The sequence below is a fragment of the Brachyistius frenatus genome, unplaced genomic scaffold (assembly GCF_029030835.1).
Source record: "Brachyistius frenatus isolate BFR_SWC_R1_liver_20210118 unplaced genomic scaffold, ASM2903083v1 Contig_6, whole genome shotgun sequence".
In the NCBI taxonomy this organism is placed as follows: domain Eukaryota; kingdom Metazoa; phylum Chordata; class Actinopteri; family Embiotocidae; genus Brachyistius; species Brachyistius frenatus.
In genome coordinates, this window is record NW_027210605.1 from 1,045,367 (window position 1) to 1,066,098 (window position 20,732).

Below are 20,732 nucleotides of genomic sequence, written 5' to 3' on the forward strand. Positions count from 1 at the left end.
GGGTATTTTCATCATGCATTCTCATTGCAGCCGGAGTGATAGAGAGCCTAACTAATCCTCGGCTGTAGGCTTTTGTCATGTGCTCGTCTGGGTTGTATGAATGGGGGTTGTACTAAAGTGCATCAGGTGGAATGGCAGTGGGAGAACATCTCATCGTCAGACGTTCAGCGAAGAACAATCCAATAAAAGCAGGTCACTGAGGCTGTAGAGTGCCCGCCTGCCCATCTCAGCCAGGTTCTAATCACATCTGAATGAAGCCATCCATTCTGATTACAGAACAGCAGACCAATTAAACACCACCATGTTGTTACTCCTCTCTCATTAGCCCTGGAGTATGCATGAGAATAATCCACTCTATCAAGGACTGGGCCAATCTTCCTGTCTCTACACACACACACACACACGCACGCACGCACGCACGCACACACACACACACACACACACACACACACACACACACACACACACACACACACGCATCTATCAAACCAGTGCAAAGCAATCCTTTGGGATCAGGGCTTATTTATTTATAGTGCCAGTGCCAAGTTCAGTAGCTTTTACATTATTAATGATAATGAAACCTACCAAGCCATGTAACACACAACATTTTAAACAGCCAGGCTCACTTGTGTCGTGGTGTGGCATATTAACAGGGTGAGAGATGTAAGTGACTGCAAGTCTGCTGTCAGCAGAGTGCTGTTTTGGCAGTTGTAGTGATTTTACACAGCTTTAAGCAGTGATAGCAACGGGGACGTGAAGCCAAGATAAACCATGTGAATGACAGAGAAATTCACAGTGCAATTTGAAACAAGCTGCCGCTTCACTTTAAATAGATGCTACAGAATAGTCACACTCAGATACTATATCCATATCGTATGGAAAGCATTAGAAGCAGGAGCATACAGCAAGTATTCACCGAGGCTGACTGCTTTTTTGTGTAATGAGACTTAGTATGGAAGCAGAAAAGGGCAGTGATCATTTTAACTTTATTATAATACCAAGTTGAAAATTTTTACAATCTTATGCATACTTAATGTTGAAATTTAAATTCATATCTCTGAAATATTTTACTCTGAAAGTCTATCTGACTTCATGAAGTCCGAATTCTCCTCTTTAAACTTTCTTGAAAGCCTAAATAAAACTATTTCCTGTCATTTATCTGAGTGTTGCGGATCGTACGACTGACGGAATGTAACCTGATGGGACAGAAGTCACGAGTCATTGCATTCAGGCTCAATTTCTTATTGCTGCTTCTCCGATGATTAAGTTACAATTCCTCATGTTTAATTTTGTTGTCTCAATTGTACCATTAGTCAACTTGAATCACTTAAGTTGACATAAATATTTGATCTGAAAGTTAGAAAATAAATCTGACCTGAATGCTATTTAAAATAGTGGACACGTGTGCTTCCTATCTGAATTTGCGAACTGTAAAAAATAACTTACTGAATATGACCTTTTTGAGATTGCACAGCTTGAAATCCTCTAATGAAAATTTAAGTGGACAGAGGAATTAAAGCTACATCAATTCAATTACACTTTCAGTTTGAGTTTTACATGAAGCATTTGTTGGTTATAAATTTGAAGTATTAATGAAGCATACTTAACAATATTGAGAAATTATCTTTCAACCTCTCTTTGCTTCCATTAATTACCATAACACAATGGAGGAGCAAAATGTATTCATGTATATAAGACAGGCTGCACCTACCTGGTTGTGTATTTCTCCAAAACATGAGCCTGTTTTTGTTTTGTTTTATCCTTTACAGGGGGTTGTTAATGAATGCGGCTTTGTTGTGGATCCACTTTGCTGTGATGCCCTGAGCTGTTACACAGGCTCTCAGCCGCTGTACAACCTGGTCTTATGGTGCTGGGTGCATTTGCGATTATGAACCATGATAACCAATGAAGCCCCTTGTGCACTGGTACCTTTATTTTTCTTGTTTAAATGTTGTTATTTATATATTTCCCTTTGAATTATTAGAGTAATTTATCCCTAAAGCTGTTTATTAAACACTCTGTATTTTCTAATTACAAATGTGTCATTTAATTAATGATTTGAAATGATTACATTTTTTTATATTGATGGATTTATCCATTCACTTTACATTTTTCCATAAATTATTATCCAATTACATATTAAAAAAAGAAATCACTGTCGGTCCTGCATGAAAACATGCCATCATCTTACAATCAGTACCATCATATCAGCCACTGAAAGGTGAGTAGAAGTCAGTAATCAGCATCTTTCAGCATAATGCAGTGTAACTGCAGATGCATTTCAAACCTAATTTTATACAGAGGAACAATAACAGTCTTGGCATGCCACTTTTCATATTAATGAAGGGAATATTAGAGGAACTGCGGCCAAATTCACACCTAAGAATTGCATGCAGAAAGCTGCGGCCATTTGGGAGGTTTAAAACTACATCAAAACATCAATTTGGTGAGATGGGACTGTATGCCTCTGAAGCCTTTTCCTCCATTTTTGAAAGCTTTTATCACTATCAGCACTGGCACAAGCTATATAGCGCTGAGAAATATGACATATATAATATATATGACATTAATATAGGGATCACAGTCTACAGAAAGCTTATTCTTACAATAAATAGTATTTGAGAAAAGGATATTTCTATGGATCTTTAAAAAAAATGTGTGGAAACTAAACTAAACTCTTTGATCAAGTTTTAAAGTTTTTCAAAAATGTTTGATGTAGTTTTATTCAGTACTGGAAGCTGCAGAGTAAAACTGACTGCCAGTAACAGCGTTGAAACCGAGTGGCTTTATAGCTGTATGTGCTTAAAGAACAACAAAAATCTCCAGTGTGAAAAAGCACTGAAAAACAGAAGATCTTTCTTTTTATCTCAAGCAATTTCACCATAGGTCAAGTTTCGTAACTAAAAACAGTGCCAGCCTTCTAAATCATCAAAGAACTACAGCATTGGGATGTGCTGAATGAGGTTCATATTTTTAAACCATTGCCAAAACACTGAAAGTGAAACTATTAAACAAAGATATTTTATTATTTTTTTTTTTAATTCATCCGATTTTAAACAGTACACATAAAAATTTCATATAACCTATTTTCTGTGCTGATTTTTTTTTCTTTGGTGCACTGCTTTTGGAGAGGTGCTACTGAGTGGCAGACACACTTCCCATTCACATGCATGCACTCACATAGACATCCACATATACTGGGATTGTACAAAGACAAAGATGGGCACACATCTCCAGGCTGCGGCCCTCTGGATTTGCTTCGGATTTGTAATGGGACATTTAGAGCAGAAGAAAAAGCGGCCCGGGGAGCTCAGACAGTAGAGCAACTAAGGAAAGAACAGACATGGCCTGGAAAATGTTCACTAAAACACGGGACAGGCTCTGCTACACTCTTTTCAACTTGTCTAGACACTGTTGGCTCCTTAACATGCAGCCCTACGGAGGCAGAGGAAGAGGCTGTTTGGATCCTACAGCGAGGCAAAGAGAGAAAGTAGAGATAAGGAGTGTGTTTACCAATGAGAGAAGCCCGTCTACTCTCTGCATGCAAGCCATATCCCTCAGCTGTGTACGCAGCAATGATGGATTCACATTACAGTTTTAAATCAGCCCCCCCATCTCAACTCTACCAGTGGAGACACCCCTACAAATCTGCAGCCACCAAAGTCCACACAGCCAACAACTAACAACAGTGGAATGTGACCTTGGACTACACTTGACATAAGATCTCATCATTTCCTCCACACCGTAGCATCCACAGACACCAATAACAGGCACGACATCAGGCCTGCCACAGTCCTTCAGACAGAGGAAAACCGCTCACCCTGGTTATCGCCACGATTCTCGGTTATTCAGTTTTGCACACTCAAATCAAATGACTTGTGTAACACAGTGTCTTCAACAAAGTATGTTCGAAAGCAATATGTATTTCCCCCAGCAGCGACCAGCTTTAGAAGTGTTTAAAGGGAGAAAACTCTCGAGGGTAGATGTACGGTCCCGAGTAGATGAGAATAATTGGACATACCTGACCATTCTGGAGGAGTCACATTCAGTTCTGAAAGACAGAAAAAAAAAAAAAAAAGAATAACTGATTCTGTTGAGCAGGTAGAAACCAGGATGCTTCAGTGTGTCACTAATGCAGCTAAGGACGTGTACAGTTACATAAAATGCCTCACTGACCACCATCACTTGATTCAGCAGCTACATTACTGCAGCCAAGTTCAGCTGGCACTGCCAGGTGCTGCACTTTTGAAATTGCTCAGGTTTATATTCCAATCACAATTTAGATACAAAATTCCCCAAATTATACATAAATAATCCACTTGGTGTGTAATACATGTTTCCTCTGCCAATGCAATGCTTATTATGAACAGAGCATATTGTCTTTGCACATACAAACAGCTTTCTTTTTCTGCTTTGGTGTTGATCAAACTCTCTGGGCATAGTAAGTGGTTGTTCCGTACTGGTTTAGGTTGGGTTTATACCGCTGTGAAGCTTTCCCAGGTGAATAATTAGTAGAAAAAAACGGAAAAATATAATATGACGAGACAACTCCCAAAGTGCATTGCATCAAGAAAACCAATCACCAAGCCTAAACTTCTTTTTAAAAGATTACACAGTGGAGAAAAAAAGATTATACGATCTAAAGTTACACCGGCTCCTAAATCACAGCAGTGGCTGCCTGTGTGTCAAATGAGAGATATTAAAACCTTATTACTTATCTGTAAAACACTAAATGGACTTTGGCCTGAATGGATTTTTGATTTACTTGTACGTTATGAGGTACCTCTCAGGTCATCTGGGATAGGTTTACTCAGGGTTTCCAAAATCAAATTGTGAAACAGCTTTTAGTTTCTCTGCTCCCTGCCTGTAGAACAAGTTTCCTGAATAGTCAGCTGAAAGTGTCAGCTCATTTAAACAAGGACTTAAAACTTTAATGTTTGCTGGAGCTTTACAGTAAATTAAACGTGCAACAGCAATTTTTATGTTTTTCTTTGCATCTACAAAGCACTTTGACCGGCCTTGTTTTTTCATCGTCTTTAAAATGCACTTTTAATTTCTTCTTAATATTTTATTCCTCAAGTATTGTTATGCCTCTGTAAAGCACTTTGAATTGCCTTGTTCCGCAATGGTGCAATATAAATAAACTTATCTTGCCTTAAAGTGTAATTTTTTTTAAATTCTGGATTAAATCAGTTAAATCATTTTCCCCCACCCACTCATATGTTTTGCACTGATTCACTGTCATGGCACAAAACATTAATGTTATTAATAAAACCTGTGATTTTTCTATTATGACACATGTACTTTAAAAAAAAAAAGGCTATTATATTGCAAATGCATAATAAAATGGGACTTACAGTAATAGTGCTGAAATGCTTTAACCGAGGGGGCTCACTTTACTTGAACTTAGACGGACAAACTTTATAACATTTGGCCTTGTGCAAAGTTATATTTACACTTTACAGTCTCAATTTCTGTCATGAAATTGTTAGAAACCGTTAATGGCATTTCAACAGCCAGGAAAGAGCTCTTTACACTACAAGAATAAAATGTAGCCTGTTCTGCGAACCATTGCAGTGAGGGGCAATAAAGCGACCGCATGGCTGCACCAGGGTGAATTTATGAGCCACCTTGTCGGCTTGTCTGGCTTTTCACATGCAGAAAACAATGAGGTATTCATGGGGAAAAGACTGCAGTAACTGACTGTTATTAGGTTACTGTAGCTGCAAAGGTTCTTCTCGGAAGGTCTCTACTGATCAGGTAGTTTGTAGATTTGGCTGGAGGAAAATGATCCTGTATATTGCAAAACGCTGTGGACAATTCTCAATTGGGGTTGTTTTTCTCCTTTCTCATCCCTCTTAGTTAATTTACTTTGTTGTTTTCCTTTGTGTTAGCTGCGCACTTTTCTGCTCACTCCACAATATCCACATCTCGCCTTAAGATGTGCTTAAAGTTTTCTGTTCTTTCAGCAGCGACATCCAAACAAATTTTCATTATTTCCGTAAAGCACAGAACAAACTTGATACCACTGCTGTTTGCATTAGAGCAAATCCCATTATAACTGTGGAAGTAGGTTGAGGCGAAAACAAGAGCTGGGTCAATACAATGCAGAGGTAGGATGAGATTCATTGACACACAGGCTGCAGTCCACATAAACTAGCAGTTACTGAAGCTATTGATTGCTGTGTATACACTTCATCACTGAAATAAATGATCAGACTATAACTATATTTCACAAATATTTTGCTAAATGGTATGCCTGACTTTTATCTGCTTCCAACCCAGCAATGCGGACGAAACGTCCTCGGAACGAACTACAGCATGGAGGAAGAGGACAGCACCATGGACAGCTCCTCTGTCCTACAGAACGACCCTCACTACTATATATATATACTACTATATATAAAAATCTTGTTTTGTGTAGGGACAGGATTTTTGAAAATTTGAATAGTCATTTAAATTTAAAAAAAAATCAATTAGTATATGCGACTATCGTTTGTCCCTATTGCCCCTGTTTTTATTGGCGTTGGGTTGTAATGCTTTACTTCAGTCGGAAGGTGGCGGTAATGCATCTAAAAGCTGTCTGCCGACCACGATAAAACAACATAAGAAGAACATGTTGCGACCAGGGCTCTAGAGCTTTGCCAGGTAAAACTGTGTTTAGACTAGATTAGATTAGATTAGATTAGATTAGATTAGATTAGATTAGATTAGATTAGATTAGATGTCTTGTGAACAGGAGAAAAATGCAAAGATGACTACAGCAATCAAAAAATTCTGACTGGAACTCCTTCAAGACATGAATGGGGGAATCGTGGATTAATAGTCGAATAGTTCAAACCAATTTCCGAATAATAATTTTGCTTAAAATGCCAATCCCTAGTTTAGGGCACAGATTTTTTCTTATTCTGAAAAAGTGTCAGACTTGTACCGAAGACAGATGGACAGTCTGATGCATTTTGATGTATCATCCATTGTTGGTATTTATGTGGAACTTCACTTTGTGCCCTTCTGAGCTACTGACTTGACAAGTTCGATTTTTTTTTTTGTCCACTTAAGGGCAGCGGTGAAAAGTTGTGAAAATAACGTGGCAAAATTGCAAGTAAACAGCTGCTTATTTACTGATCCATTTGCTTCAGAGCAACAATAGCATTAGTTTAAAGTTGTGTTTCTGGCCACCTGGCGAATGTAAGACCAATATTCAGTCTGTTGTATCTGCTTATGGTGTCTGACAACCCCCGAGGGAAATATCTGCTCTTTAACTGCTGAATACTTCATTGTGTTTTGTCTGCCATTTGGTGCTGAGCAGGTAGTGAACATTTGTTTTTTTAGGTCTTTTTCCCTGAATGCAGCTGTCTGATGTGGTTGAAAATGAGACATTAGAGCCGCGAGAATGGACCAAAACAGTGAAAGTTGCTGGTCAGCCACATAAACAGTGAGCTAAAACTCATTACAAAGCTCTGTAAAGTTAGAAGAAGCTGCAGATTTGGGTGATCATTCTGTGGAGATTCTTCACTGCAATCCCTTTCACACTGTCACATTGGTTTCATAGTGTAATGAGAAAACGTCAATTAAAGCCACTTGAAGGCTGCAGATGAGAAGTGCATACTTCACTTTTACTGTACTATCACTGCTCCTTTAAAAGAGTTTTCCATTGTTGCTTCTTTAGGCAGTTACAGTAATATATAATAACACTAAACTTTATTCACAGAATATATCACTATTCTCAACAAAATACAAAGTGCTTGAGAAAAAGAAAAAAAAAAAGAAGAAGAAACGGCAACTAACGCCTCACGGTCATTTACCTCTGCCAACCAATCGAGTTGCTGTTCACAACCATATCTGTACAGATTCCTATGATCTATGTAGTGCAGACTTTGAAGGAATCCTTGTATGTGCGTTAACGTGCTTGGCCAAGAGAGCTGACTGGCAGTACAAAATGCTTCAAACATAGATGTTGCTACAAAAAAAGCTACAAATTCTTAAACATAAATGCTTCACACACATCTTCAACCGGACAGCACAGAAGATTTACACAATCACCACAGTTTCAAGGTGGGCACCCAAGGTTAGTGTCACCAATTCAGCAGTTGACCAAATGTAAAATAAGGTCACCATCTCACCTTCTGTGTGGTTGACCTTTGACCTTTTGAATATTATATCTCATCACTTAATCATGTTATCCTATTAGACATTTGTGTGAAATTTTCTTATGATTAACATTTGAATTATTGAGTTACTGCCACAAACATGTTTTATTAAGTCACAGTGACCTTTGACCTTTGACCATCTAAACATTTTGATGGTCAAATTAACCTTTGTGCCAAATTTGACCAAATTCCCCCAAGGCGATCCTGAGACTCTTGTTCACAAGAGTGGACAAATGTGAGGTCATAGTGACCATGAGCATTGTCCTTTGACACCTAACATCATATTAGTTCATTAGTGCCAAGTTTGAATACAGATGTATGCATGTACGAACGCACCTAAAAAACAATAATGCCCCTAGCTATGGCTATAGGCAATGCAGATACATAACGAGCTGTCTAAAGTGGGATAAATAAAACACAGCAACGTGTAAAACATTTTTAAAAAAAGTTTTCCTCTTAAAAAGTGTATTTACAAATAGATTTACAGGACACTACAGATGTTGCCAGTCTGATCTCGACAACGATTCCGCAGTTCGGGAACTGCGACATCAAAGGCCCAGTCCCATTTTGTGATGAGGCAAGAAGATAACCAGGGAGAACATTGAGTAAAGATCCAGCTGGATGGGAATCAAATTGGAGACTCACTGCTGAGGGTATTTGCACCCTAACCTATTGGTCGACAATATTGTTCCCTTTTCATTAAGAACAGTAGGCTCATACAAAGTGAAACAGCTCTTGGAGATCGTCTGATTTTATGGGACAGGATCATTGATCCAGTAGAAATTATGTAAGTATAAATCTGATTGCAGTATGAACAAAGTTCATTTGTGGACATAATTAAGAAAATTAATTCCATGTTTTATTGCCTTATCCAAGCAGAATCTATCATGTTTATGGTGATGGATACACGAATGGAAGTTAGACTCCAAGTTCAGCTGTTTTTCTTCTGCACTGCACAGAAACACTGGCTACTGAGGCTCATTCATGTGCATTCCCAAAGCCTTTTAAATAATGCATGAAATGCCAAATCCCATCGGAAGTATCATTCCACAGGAAGACCTCCACAAGCTGTGAGATTGCTTTCTGGTTGCCAACAATGAAGCCAAATCTCCATTGGCAGAATTAAGATGTCACCCCAGCTACTTCCTTAAACCAAATCTTCAAGTGCCGCCTTTACAGCCGTGTCAGTGACTTCAAACCTGTCCTTTACCTCGCTGCATGCGGATGGCCCCTTTTTGTTCCCGTGGCTCAAATACAGAGTCAGGACAGTCTGCTTCCTGTTGTGAGGGAGGAAATAAATAGAGGGCACGCTGAGCGCAAAAAATGCTGACTCAGACTTTATCAATCTGCCTTTCTGCAAGAGTAAGTGCAACTGGACACGACCGCAGAAATGCAGCAGTCTGCTCATTTAATCATAGCTCCCTGCTTGGCTTCAAATGAACTAGAACATCATCTACTGCAGCTGCAGCGATGCAGTCGTCAACACATCTTGCTGCCCACGAATCCCTGGTTGTTGTTTTTTTGCTCAGTGTGTAGTACATTTTTAGTGTGATATTTTCTTTAATTTCAGACGCAGTGCCATGTATCAAAAAAAGGCTTGGACACGCTCCCCTAAAGCCGTTTCACTTTCCTCACTTTTTTCAGGAAAGACCTGCTCCAATGTAATTAAAAAGCCATTATTTGTTTTTCGCTGTTAAATATTGAGTAGGGTTGAGCCTCGAAGAAATGTGTTCGAGTACTTCATCACATTACCGCCCTTAATATGGCAAGAAAAAAAGTAGCGCTCGGGCACTGAAGGAAATACATGTGTGGCTATTTCCTTTCCTTTTTTCGGCAGAAAATCAGAGGTAATTATAGTTTGTCTAAGGTGCGTGATTGATGGCATTCCGAGTGAACTACACGCGTCTTTTATTATTCCCTCATTAAACCTTCTTTCACCTATCATTTTTAAGTCAGTTAAGAGTCCTTAACTGAACTGCTTAGGCCACATGAATTTCCAAAAGTGACTGAAACAGTTATTGGGTTTACTGAATATACTGTGTCATTCAGTGGCAACCGTGACAGTCATGAAACACCTCAAGCTTTTGTGAACAAAGCCCCTTCGAGCGGTGATGAAAAGGAATAAATCACACCCCAAAGTAACACTGAATTTACAAAACTTTTCAATTGAAAACAGAACAGCCAGTCTTTGCCGTTTCATGGCTCTTGCCTCAATTCTCAATGTCACCAAATGATCAATGACTTGAACCTGCCGTTGACTCTTAAGAGCTCACTCACGCTGACAGGTTCCTTAGAGGAACACGGTGAAGCTTGATGTTCTGGTACAGTATTTCATATTTAATGTCAATATTTTATAAGATTCATTTTTCTTTAAAACAAAGAAAGCTGCAGTCAAGATAAAGCATGCGCCAATTCATCGTTTGATGTAGATTTTGCTCGTGCTGCTCTGATGAGATCCATGCTTGTGTGCCTTCATGTCAGTCTCCCCTGGTTTAAAGCTTTTTTTCAGTCAAGAGCACAAATGAAGGGCATTCATCATGTGTTAGACTCTTTAGTGCACTACATACTTCTGGCGTTCATATGACTGAGACCTAAGTGTTCTGTATTAATCAACTAATTACAAGCACAAATGTGTCTGGCTAAGCAGATATAATGAGTCAGTCCAGTTCTCTGTAGTGGTTTGCTTCTCATGGTGCTTTCAAATTATGTATCTCTGAGGAGTTACTGGTGCGTGACCTCCACTGGCTGTCTGCCCCTGCATAAAATGATGGTGGCAGTCCTACACACACACACACACACACACACACACACACACACACACACACACACACGCACGCACGCACGCACGCACACACGCACGCACGCACGCACGCACGCACGCACGCACGCACACACACTGCTGCAAACTGCTCAAAACCCCCCACCTGCTTCCTTCCGCCACTTTATTTCCTCGTCGTCTACACTGTAACTGTACAACCAGTCAATACATTATTTAGACGAATACCACGGAGCATGAAAAGCACTGGCGAGACTTTAAGGAGTGATATACTGACCCTGTCACTCATTGTTATTGATGTCAACCTGAGGTTAGGCCTGATATCTGCAAACATTATTCTGTTATTTGTGGCCAAAATGGCAAACTACTGTGCCAAGTGGGGATGTCCCAAGCCAATCTCTCAGATCGATGCCGCTGGGATCACTGTGTCATGACACTGAATGAGTGCAATTGAGAAGAGTCATAAAAAAAAAAACATGCATTACAGATCTAGTTTATTGTGAACAATATATATACCATTTTTATACTTTTAATGAATTTAAAGTGTCCATTGTGCCGCTGTAATATGTAGGAAAATACAAGTATTGGATCAAGACTCTGTGGACATCCCAGATGCCGACTTCTATTCAGTCTCAGTATTTCAAATGTGAATACAATCAGAAATTGTACAACCTTAATAGGATCTGTCTTTTATATATCAGATCCTTACGGCACCTGTTCATACTTTTCTCTGACACTGAATCCAGGAACCTTTAAGCACCTGACCTAACAGGGAGAGCTGGATTCAAGGGAATCCTCACTTTCACTGTGGCTGCATTCCTGAACATATTGCTTGGATTTGGGTGAGCCCTCGGAGTCTCTTGCAAAGTGCAGGGTTATGAAGAACACAAACAGCGGAGCGCATCGGCAGCCAGCGTGGAAACACATAGATTACAGCCCGACACCTGAGAGACACGAGTAGAAGCAAACTGTTGAACCAGCAAGTCACTCTCTGCCTGCTGAAACACACGTGGCAGCTAAACAACACAAACTAAACCCAAACACTGCAGAGGTGACGTTGTGAAACACTTATGCATATTTCAGGCAAAACCTTAGTAGTCAAAGGCCCAGCCAGCTGTGGGGAAGTTTGTGTTGACATCTATCTGTGATGACGAAGATAAGTGAGCAACTCCTCATCTGTGTTTAGCTGTTGACTCAGCCTCCACCTTGTCAGCCCCCCCACCTTTACCCCCGCCTCCCCTCACTACACACACACACACACACACACACACACACACACACACACACACACACACACACACACACACACACACACACACACACACACACACACACACACACACACACACACACACACACACACACACAGCACTCCCACTTGGCAGAAAACTAGTGGCAGCCTTTCAAACAGCTCTCCACAGATACTATGCTACAAATTGCCTTCGATTCCGCTGCTGCTGCATCAGCTGGTTTTGACAGCTGCGAGGCGGATAATTGGTTCAACTGTGAGGAAATAAAGAATGAACAGGCAACCATACTTTGGCCTTGTGGCCCCTACAATGTGCTGCTTTAGTGTTGAGCGCGGTTTGTAATAATAAGAGAGAGTGGAAAGAGACTCAAAGATGCAGCGAGCTTCAAGTAAAAAGGCGTTAAATTAAACATGACGTGTGCATCAACATCAGATAATACATTTCAGATTTATACTCAGTGGATTTTTTTTTCTAACAAACTGATGAAATAGAGAAACTAAGAATGTTTTAGATATAGATGTTTCACAAAAAGTGGTCTTTATCTGCTTTAACTAGTTATGGTTTGCTTTCTTTTTGAGTACAAATACAACTATGTAAACAGACAGAAAAATAAACCTTTTAATAGTTGTGGTGCTTCTATTTCTGTTTTAATTTGATAAAACAATATAAGAAAGAACACAATTTTCAATTACATTTTATTGTAGTATTTTAAAGGTCCCATATTGTAGAAATTCAGGATTCCATTTCCTTTTTTTTATTTTTTTTATTACAGAGCAGGTCTATGTGCTATATGAATACTGTGAAAGTTTCAAAACACTCACTCCAAGGGGAAATGCACACAGCTCATTTTCAGCAGCAGTACCGTTTGGACAATGTGAATTTATGATGTCACAAAGACACATCCATATGATATGTCTGCCATCAGCAAAGCCCACTGTCCAACCTTTTACATAGAAGAAAACACAGAGTTGTCATTCCGCCGCAGAGCTAGCTAGCCACAAAACCTGTGGTTGGCCCGGACTGCTGCACTCAGAAAAGAGTCAACCAATGAGAAGAGAGACTAATTGATATAAATGTGCCCTAAACACAGACACAAGCCAGCCTGTTGTTGGCAGAAGTCCAGAAAGAAGCTTAAGAGAGATGTAAAGCTTTGTTGAGACAAAATATATTGGACCTTTAATTCGCAAATGAAGAAAATTGATACCACCCACACATCTGTACACCAAATATAAAGCTATCAGCAGCAGACGGTTTGGTGAACATACAGACTGGGAAGAGGGAAAACTAGTTATCCTCTGCCCCAAGGAAACAAAATAACCCGGGAGAATCTGAGAAAACCATGACTCCACAGGGCTTTTACTGGTCCAACTTTATGTCCATCCAACTGAAAACCAAATGTAGGCTATTGGTTGACACTGAAATGAAAGCCATGTAGGTTTAACTGAATTTTCTATGTGAACCATATGAGCACTGGCTGTCCATCAAGAAACCTAAACTATACAAGGGCAAAGCTGTTAATCCCTAAAGTTCAGGTTTGCAGAATACAAATGACACACAAAACTCAAGTTATATCAGCCATTATCCATTTCATTTTATGAAATTTCAAAAGTTTTATTACCAACAGCACATGACTTCATATCAAGACATTAAATTAAATCAAACTGAGGTTGTATTTTAAAACAGAATATGGTTTTCTGACTGCCAAAGCTGTATTGTCTGAACCCCCTTGGTGGAGCCTCTTTCCAGCAATACCATGAGACAGGGGTAACAGGCCTCATTAAAGCCATAATTATCCTTTGTCATGGGACAACTAGAAACATCAAAGGGCACAAACCAACCTTAACTCTGTCCTAATAAGCCTGATTGAGGGAAGCAGAGGTCAGTGGTGACTGGCTTTCATCCAGCAAGACTGCAGCCATACCGAGAAGCAGGATGGACAGTCTATTACAGATGAAGGCGGCCTGCAGTTGATTTTGAGCGCAAGTTGCAAATTGTCTTTGGCCATTGCTTGAGATTTATAGGTGAGTCTGAATGCAAATCATCCCTGCGTAGACATTAATCTATCAGAGGTATTTCATTAGAGGGGGCTCTGCTGGAGAGAGGGAGCCCATGTGCTCGTAAATTTGGTTTGGCACACTGATTGTTCAGCAGATCGCTGAGTAAATGAGTGGACGCCGCCAGCCACGAGAGGCAGCTTCCTCCATCATGCTATTATTTCCTGCAGAGGGGTCGCAAAACACATGCTGAAGCTGTTACAGTGGCTTGAGGTGAACTATTTATGAACTTGCCAATCTCCAGTCTACAGACTCCATCCAGAGGACTTAGGAAGGGCATCTGAGGTTTCCCCAGGCAGCAAATTACAGCAAAGAAGCCAAGACACAATCACAATAACCAATACAGAAGGCAATATAAAACCACCAGTGAATTTAAAGAGATGGAAGTACAGGCCAAAATCAACATGCTAAAAGAACCTTTATCAAATACTTAAATATCTATTAACTCCCTTGGCTTGGATCCAGACCCATCAGAGAGATGCTGTAAAACAAATAAAACATACGGAAACACCCGAGTCTGTCATATCAGCATGAGTATAAAAAACATTAAATCAGTGACATCATGCAAAACACCACGTAAAGCCAAGTATTTAGTTCAAACCTTTCTAAAAGTTTTATTCTACAAAGTTACGGCAACATTTTAAGATTTAATTTATGTTTATTCGAGTCTATTCAACCGGTCAGGCAGAAAATTGGATTTGTGGTACAAGTTCCTCTATATGACAAGTCTACGGTATTTCTAAACTGAAGCAAAGCTTTAAAATTGTAATCCAACATCATACTTTTTTTATGAATCCATTAACCCTTTTTGTAAGACTTTGTTGTGAAACTTTTAACACAATTTATTCCAATTTTTGTAAAATAAAAACAAAGCCCCAACACAGCAGCTGACATAAATAACATGCATTAGCAGGTACCTGTTCAGAATACAACTAAAAACACATTTTTCTAACCTTTATCTTCCATCACAAATTTGTATTTGCATAATTATGCAGCTGCTTTAACTCGTCAAGTAGCATCAAGTGCAGAGCTTGAGCATCAAAGCAATTACAGTAGCAACGATGAGTGTAAACAACTCAAGAAAACATACTGTAAAAACTGCCTGCCTGAAGATGCTCTTTTTTTCATGTTATCACAACCCTGTAGAAACAGTAACCCGTCTTGGCACTCTTACTGGACGAGATCTGGCCTGGACTCAACAACTCAAGAGCTTTGACGCTCACTCATCAGCGTTGAAGCCCTCATTAGAGCATTAACGGGGAGAGAGCTGGAGTTCGCAATGATTTCTCATGTTATTCATTAATAATTGATCAGTCAAGATTACTTGCGCTTCTTTACCGACTTGAAATCATATTGAATTTAAATGACTGCCTGAAAAAAAGAAAAATCTCCACAAACACTGCCACCACTCCAATCAACCACCAGTATTCATTTGAGATACGAGACTCCCCAGAATATGGATCTTCTGTTGTTTTAACAAACAATGAATATCACTCCTTCATGGCACAAGAGCTTTCAGTTTGAATTTCTGTGTTTAAATGCTCTTTAAGTACATTTCTGAAAGGGAAAAGCAAAGATTTGCAAAGAATGACATATCAGCTGTTCGTCATCTACAGCTGAAAGACAATATCTCTCCTGTGATTACGCCAGCATCCCAAATATTGTTTACACTCGGTTGGCTATCTGGGCCTGGGACAAAGTTTGAATGTTAATGTGGGCTGGCAGATGTATCCACCAGCACTGAGATAAGAAATGAAAGTCCTTCCAGACACTATTCAGACCCAAACCCCAGCGGACAGGTTCAGATCATGGTGGATCCGCTGTGATTAAACACTCAAGAAAAACTTGTACCACCAAGTTTTATTAAAAGTTTGAAATGGGACGTTTATATTCACTGATGAGATGGGCCAGGCATGTGTGACTGAAAGTCTGCTAAAACTTTTAAGTCAGTTTCAACATCACTGCCCATGAAAGATCATTAATCACCAATGTGCGCTGTAAAAACGTGCAATCCTGGCTAGCATTACAGATCATTGTACCTATAATGCTGCTGTAGCGAAAACATTTCCCCTTGTGGGATTAATAAAGTAACTATCTAGCTATCTAGCTATCTATCTAACTCCATAGTGGGCACAAGGGATACGAGGCGCCGTACAAGGCCGTTAAAAACAAATACCATCAGAAGAGGAAGCTATACGGTCAGCATAAATACTGTTGAACTAAAAGGCTGCCAAGGCAGGAGCCACGAACAGAAGAAACCTGATATGTATGTGACTGCTACCTCTTGCCTGACTGCTACATACACAAAGTGACCAAGAATGACTCCTCATTGTGCTCAAGCAGCTCCCGAGGGTTACAATCACTCAGGTGGACAAGTTTATGGATGCACATCAGGGTCAGTCAACGGTTCACTGACGTGACTCCGATAACTAACCGCGGAGCCATTGTACATACTGAGAACCGGACTGACAACGTTACCCAGGAGCCCGTTCTGCAGAGTTCGCACACAAATCTGTTGACTTGGCACCACAGGTTCCACCTTCAGTGATGCATCGCATTTCCTGCTCGCTGTATTTGGAGGGCAAAAAGGAAAAAAAATACACAAACAACATTCAGGGAAGAGCTTTCCATTTAGAGCCAGAATCAGGATAGCAGCAAAAGGGGCTAATGTATCATTCAGGGGAAGAAAATCTTTATGGCACAATAACTGTTTTACACTGTTTTTCTTTTTTTAATTCCTTCTTTCCATCATGAAGCCACCTGACAATGGTATTTTAAGCCGGTGCCATCTGAGAACTGACAACACAGTTTACCACTGTTCATACAGTATACTATACAGCATGAACAAACAACACACTGTTTTCATGTCTATCTAATACAAATAATGCATGCTGTTCCCCTGCATTCGTGCACCAGATGACAAACAGCAACTCAAGAGACTGAAAAAAAAAAAAAAGAATCGGATTAAAATCTCAATCGAGAGAAAACTGCAACAGCACTATAAATTCACTACATCCTGCAGGACAACCTGCATGCATATTAAAAAAAAAAAAAAAAAGAGTAATCCACTTAAACCAGTGAAAACAAATAAGCAAAAACTCAAAACAGCAGCAAAATGCAAAGTGTGACCTTGTTGGTCTCCCCTCCACCTCACCGAGCTTATTGTTTTTTTTTAATTATTTTACCCCCTAATATAAAGTTAAACACACAGCAAATACCAATTTTGTCTCTGCAACATGGCCTTAGGTTCAAACCCGACTGGGTACGTTTAGCGTAGAGTTACAGTCTGCAAAATTACATTGTTACATTTTTAGTGGAATAGTAGAACACTCAGCAATGAGATATGTTACCGAGCTGTCTGCACTTCGGTTTGTATTTCTGATGATGATGCTCTGTTCCAACTACCAAGAAATTTCAAGCTTTGCCTTCCTGGGAAAGCCGATGTAGCAGTAAGGACAACCTCTCCAATTATAAGACATCTTATTCCGATAAACAATACCTGCGGAATAGTTTGACATTTTGGTAAATGCACTTCTCTTCCTTGCCAAGAGTTATTCGAGAAGAATGTAATCACTCTCAGGTCTGTGCTGTAAACAAAAGGCTAGTCGGGTTAATTTATCAGAAAGACTTGTTTCCATACTTCAGTATTTGTATAGTTTAATTTACACCTTTGGACAGAACAAAGCTGTTTCCAGTCTTTAATCCAAGTTAAGATAAGCTTCTCTCCAGTTTTATGAGAGTTGGTGCTCTAGTTGATTGATGCGTGTAATTCCTGGCAAGACAGCAAAAAGGCGTATTTCCCAAAATGTCAATCTATTCCTTTCCGGTAGATTTAACTCTTTCACTCAGAGAACTGGTCGAGATAATGGCCATAACTTTATAAACCTCACAAGGCATTCACCTGCTTCCTTACGTTCAGTGCTGGTCAGTTCCTGAATACAAAGCTAGCATGTCAACTGCCACGCTAAGCGTGAAAAGGACATGCTTGACATCACAAAGAGCTTTGTCTCCATTTTTGGCATCATGTAGAAAAAAAAAAAAACAACCTCTCAAGATTGCATTGTCAGTGGAAGCCGGATATGCTTTGTCTCTGCTAATGTGCATGATATTCAAGGCCAGGCTTTGGCGTGTGTCTGTTTAAACAACATTAACATCAATATAAGTGTACTTTAGCCACTCAGCAGCTGTCCAATCCTCCTTTTAGAGGCATGCAGAGAAAAGCAGATTAGAAGAAGACTCCCAGCATGGGAATTCCTGGGAAACCCTCAGAAAAACCAGGAGTTTATAAAGAAAATATATCCAGGCTTCTCTGGCTGACTGTTGCCACTGACCTTGGTAAGTGGGGGAAAAAAACAGAGGGCCAGACAATTTAATTCCCATATACACACTATTTAAATCCCATTTTTTTTCTATGCTCAAATGACCTTTGCAGATCTTAGAATCAGTCTTGCTTAAGGCCGCTGCATTCTTTAAATTGCTCACTGCACTTAGATGACATTTTAAATCCTGTATCCTCCATAAACCACACTTTCTTTTTTTTTTTTTTTTCATCATTAACAGCTGTCATATTTCATCAGGTTAACTGGGTTAATCACAGGCTCAGTAACCTCTGTGCCAATGTACCAGAGACGGACTGAAACGGTGTTCAGGCACTGCGACCGTACAAAACGAGAGACGGTGACAGACTTTTTCCAGGGAAATCAGACAGAATACTCCCCAGTGGCCGAGTGAGATTTATAAGTGGAGCGCGCTAAAGGTCAGTGTTACAGTGCCCTAATATCATGAGTCTGGTTTTATCAACCAGCAAAGACATACAGTCCATGAGTCATCAGTATTGATTTGCTGCCACTGATCCTCATGACACTAACACGCCCCTGGAGACAAAGGTCAAGCCCGATCACATGATCCTGTCTACATGCTGGGACATTTTGGCCATACAGCCAACAGAGTGTGAGCCTCAGCACAGAGTGCAGGGGGAATAATCCTAACTGTCTGACTATCAAGGTCTTCCCCAGGACAACAAACAGATGCGCTACTATTCCTGCCCTGTCCAGGGCTTAACCTACTGCCTACAGATATAAAGCTAGCCCTAAAACATATTGGATTTATCCCAAGTATGTGCCTTTTTCCCAGGGGTTTCAACAACTGCATTTCACAACGGATTAATGTGTCTGGCCATGCACATGAAATTTCCTTTTAGGTTCAGTGAGTACAGTTACAGAATGTGACAAATAATATTAACCTGATGTAAAGATGGCAAATGAGAAATACTCAAGAGGCAATTGAAAATAATAATCATAATAAAAAAAAAGAAGCTTAAGTGTACACAACTGTGAACATGTTTGTGTCATTTCTATCTTAATCTGCGTTGGATCTGCTGTGATATGTCAAGTCTTGACCACCGACACACTCTTTCAAGCAAACTGCATTGTAATTTTCAAAATATAGTATCAATCGGTTGCTGGTTTCCCTCTGAAAACACACGGTGATGGTGGTTGTTTTTTTTTTGGGGGGGGGGAGGGTGTCTGTTCTCCTTTATATATTTCCATACATGGTCAGAAAGCGTCATGTTGTCCAGTAATAGCCATTTTTCTGTTGTTTTAAGCAGCTCGCAGACCCATTTTCCAACAGCGAACCCCAGTAAAAGCAGGAGCGCCTGATGCGCGAAAGTGTGGCAGTTGGAGTCGCACGAGTTGAGGTCTGATTTATTCATAATTACTTTAATCACGTACAACTTTGCTACAGACCAAAGGAGGGAATATAGTTAAATAGAGATTACTCGACTTTTGATGAAAGCACCACGAGGCGTTGTTATCTCTTACTTTTCCTGTGTGACATGCTCCTTTATGGCTCCCAGGGTGATCAGGCTGTTGGTGCCCTGCAGCAGCCTGCAGGTTGCCAGGTGCCGCTGGTACTGCTCCTTCAAACAGGCGTTCTCCGTGCACAAGTCGGACACTTGCTGCTCCAGCTCCTCTATCCTTCCTCTCTGCCTCTCCAGCAACTCCTGCTGGGTCTCAATGATCTTGTTAAGCTCCTTCAAATATTCCGCAGCCCGAGTAGGGTTCTCGGTCGGGCTTTCCATGTCGCCCCAAGTGCCTTTTAATTCTTTTTTTTTTCTTCTTTTTTTTTTTTGGCGCTGTGGTTCCCTCTCGTAGCGCAGAAATGGTTCCGTGTGGTCCGGGCTGGGTTTTAAGCGCAACAATTCAGTAGGTAGCGCCTTTTACGCCTCGTCATTGTTTTAAGTCGGGTGTGTGGGTGATAATTCCGAAGCACAAATACTCCCGGTACACGCGTTTCCAAGTCCTACTGCACAAACTAGAAGCTACTCGCGTGCCGAACTGGAAATATCAGCAGGCATCAGAATATCCATCCAAAACAACGTGACAGACTTCCTTGTGCGGCTCGCAGTTGACTCCCGTTCCCCCTGTTGGCAACACGCTGTGACCGCCTCTGCTCGCTACCTTTCGCTCCATGCTGTTCCCGTGACTTTTCGTAAACAGAC

The 20,732-nt window shown here is 40.3% G+C and overlaps 1 protein-coding gene across 3 annotated transcripts in view; it reads right to left on the reverse strand.

The window, feature by feature from the left end:
* Positions 1-20,732, reverse strand: part of iqsec1a (IQ motif and Sec7 domain ArfGEF 1a) — an 88,961-nt gene extending 68,229 nt beyond the window's left edge. The window contains exons 1-2 of one of the 3 annotated variants that reach the window (XM_069723542.1): positions 20,053-20,727; positions 4,022-4,051 (exon numbers count right to left, since the gene is read on the reverse strand). In XM_069723542.1, the coding sequence (XP_069579643.1) occupies positions 4,022-4,051; positions 20,053-20,312 (290 nt within the window). In that variant the 5' untranslated portion in view covers positions 20,313-20,727. Of the gene's footprint in view, positions 1-4,021; positions 4,052-20,052 lie in introns of all 3 variants that reach the window. The other 2 variants (XM_069723590.1, XM_069723549.1) reach the window with 2 other exon arrangements.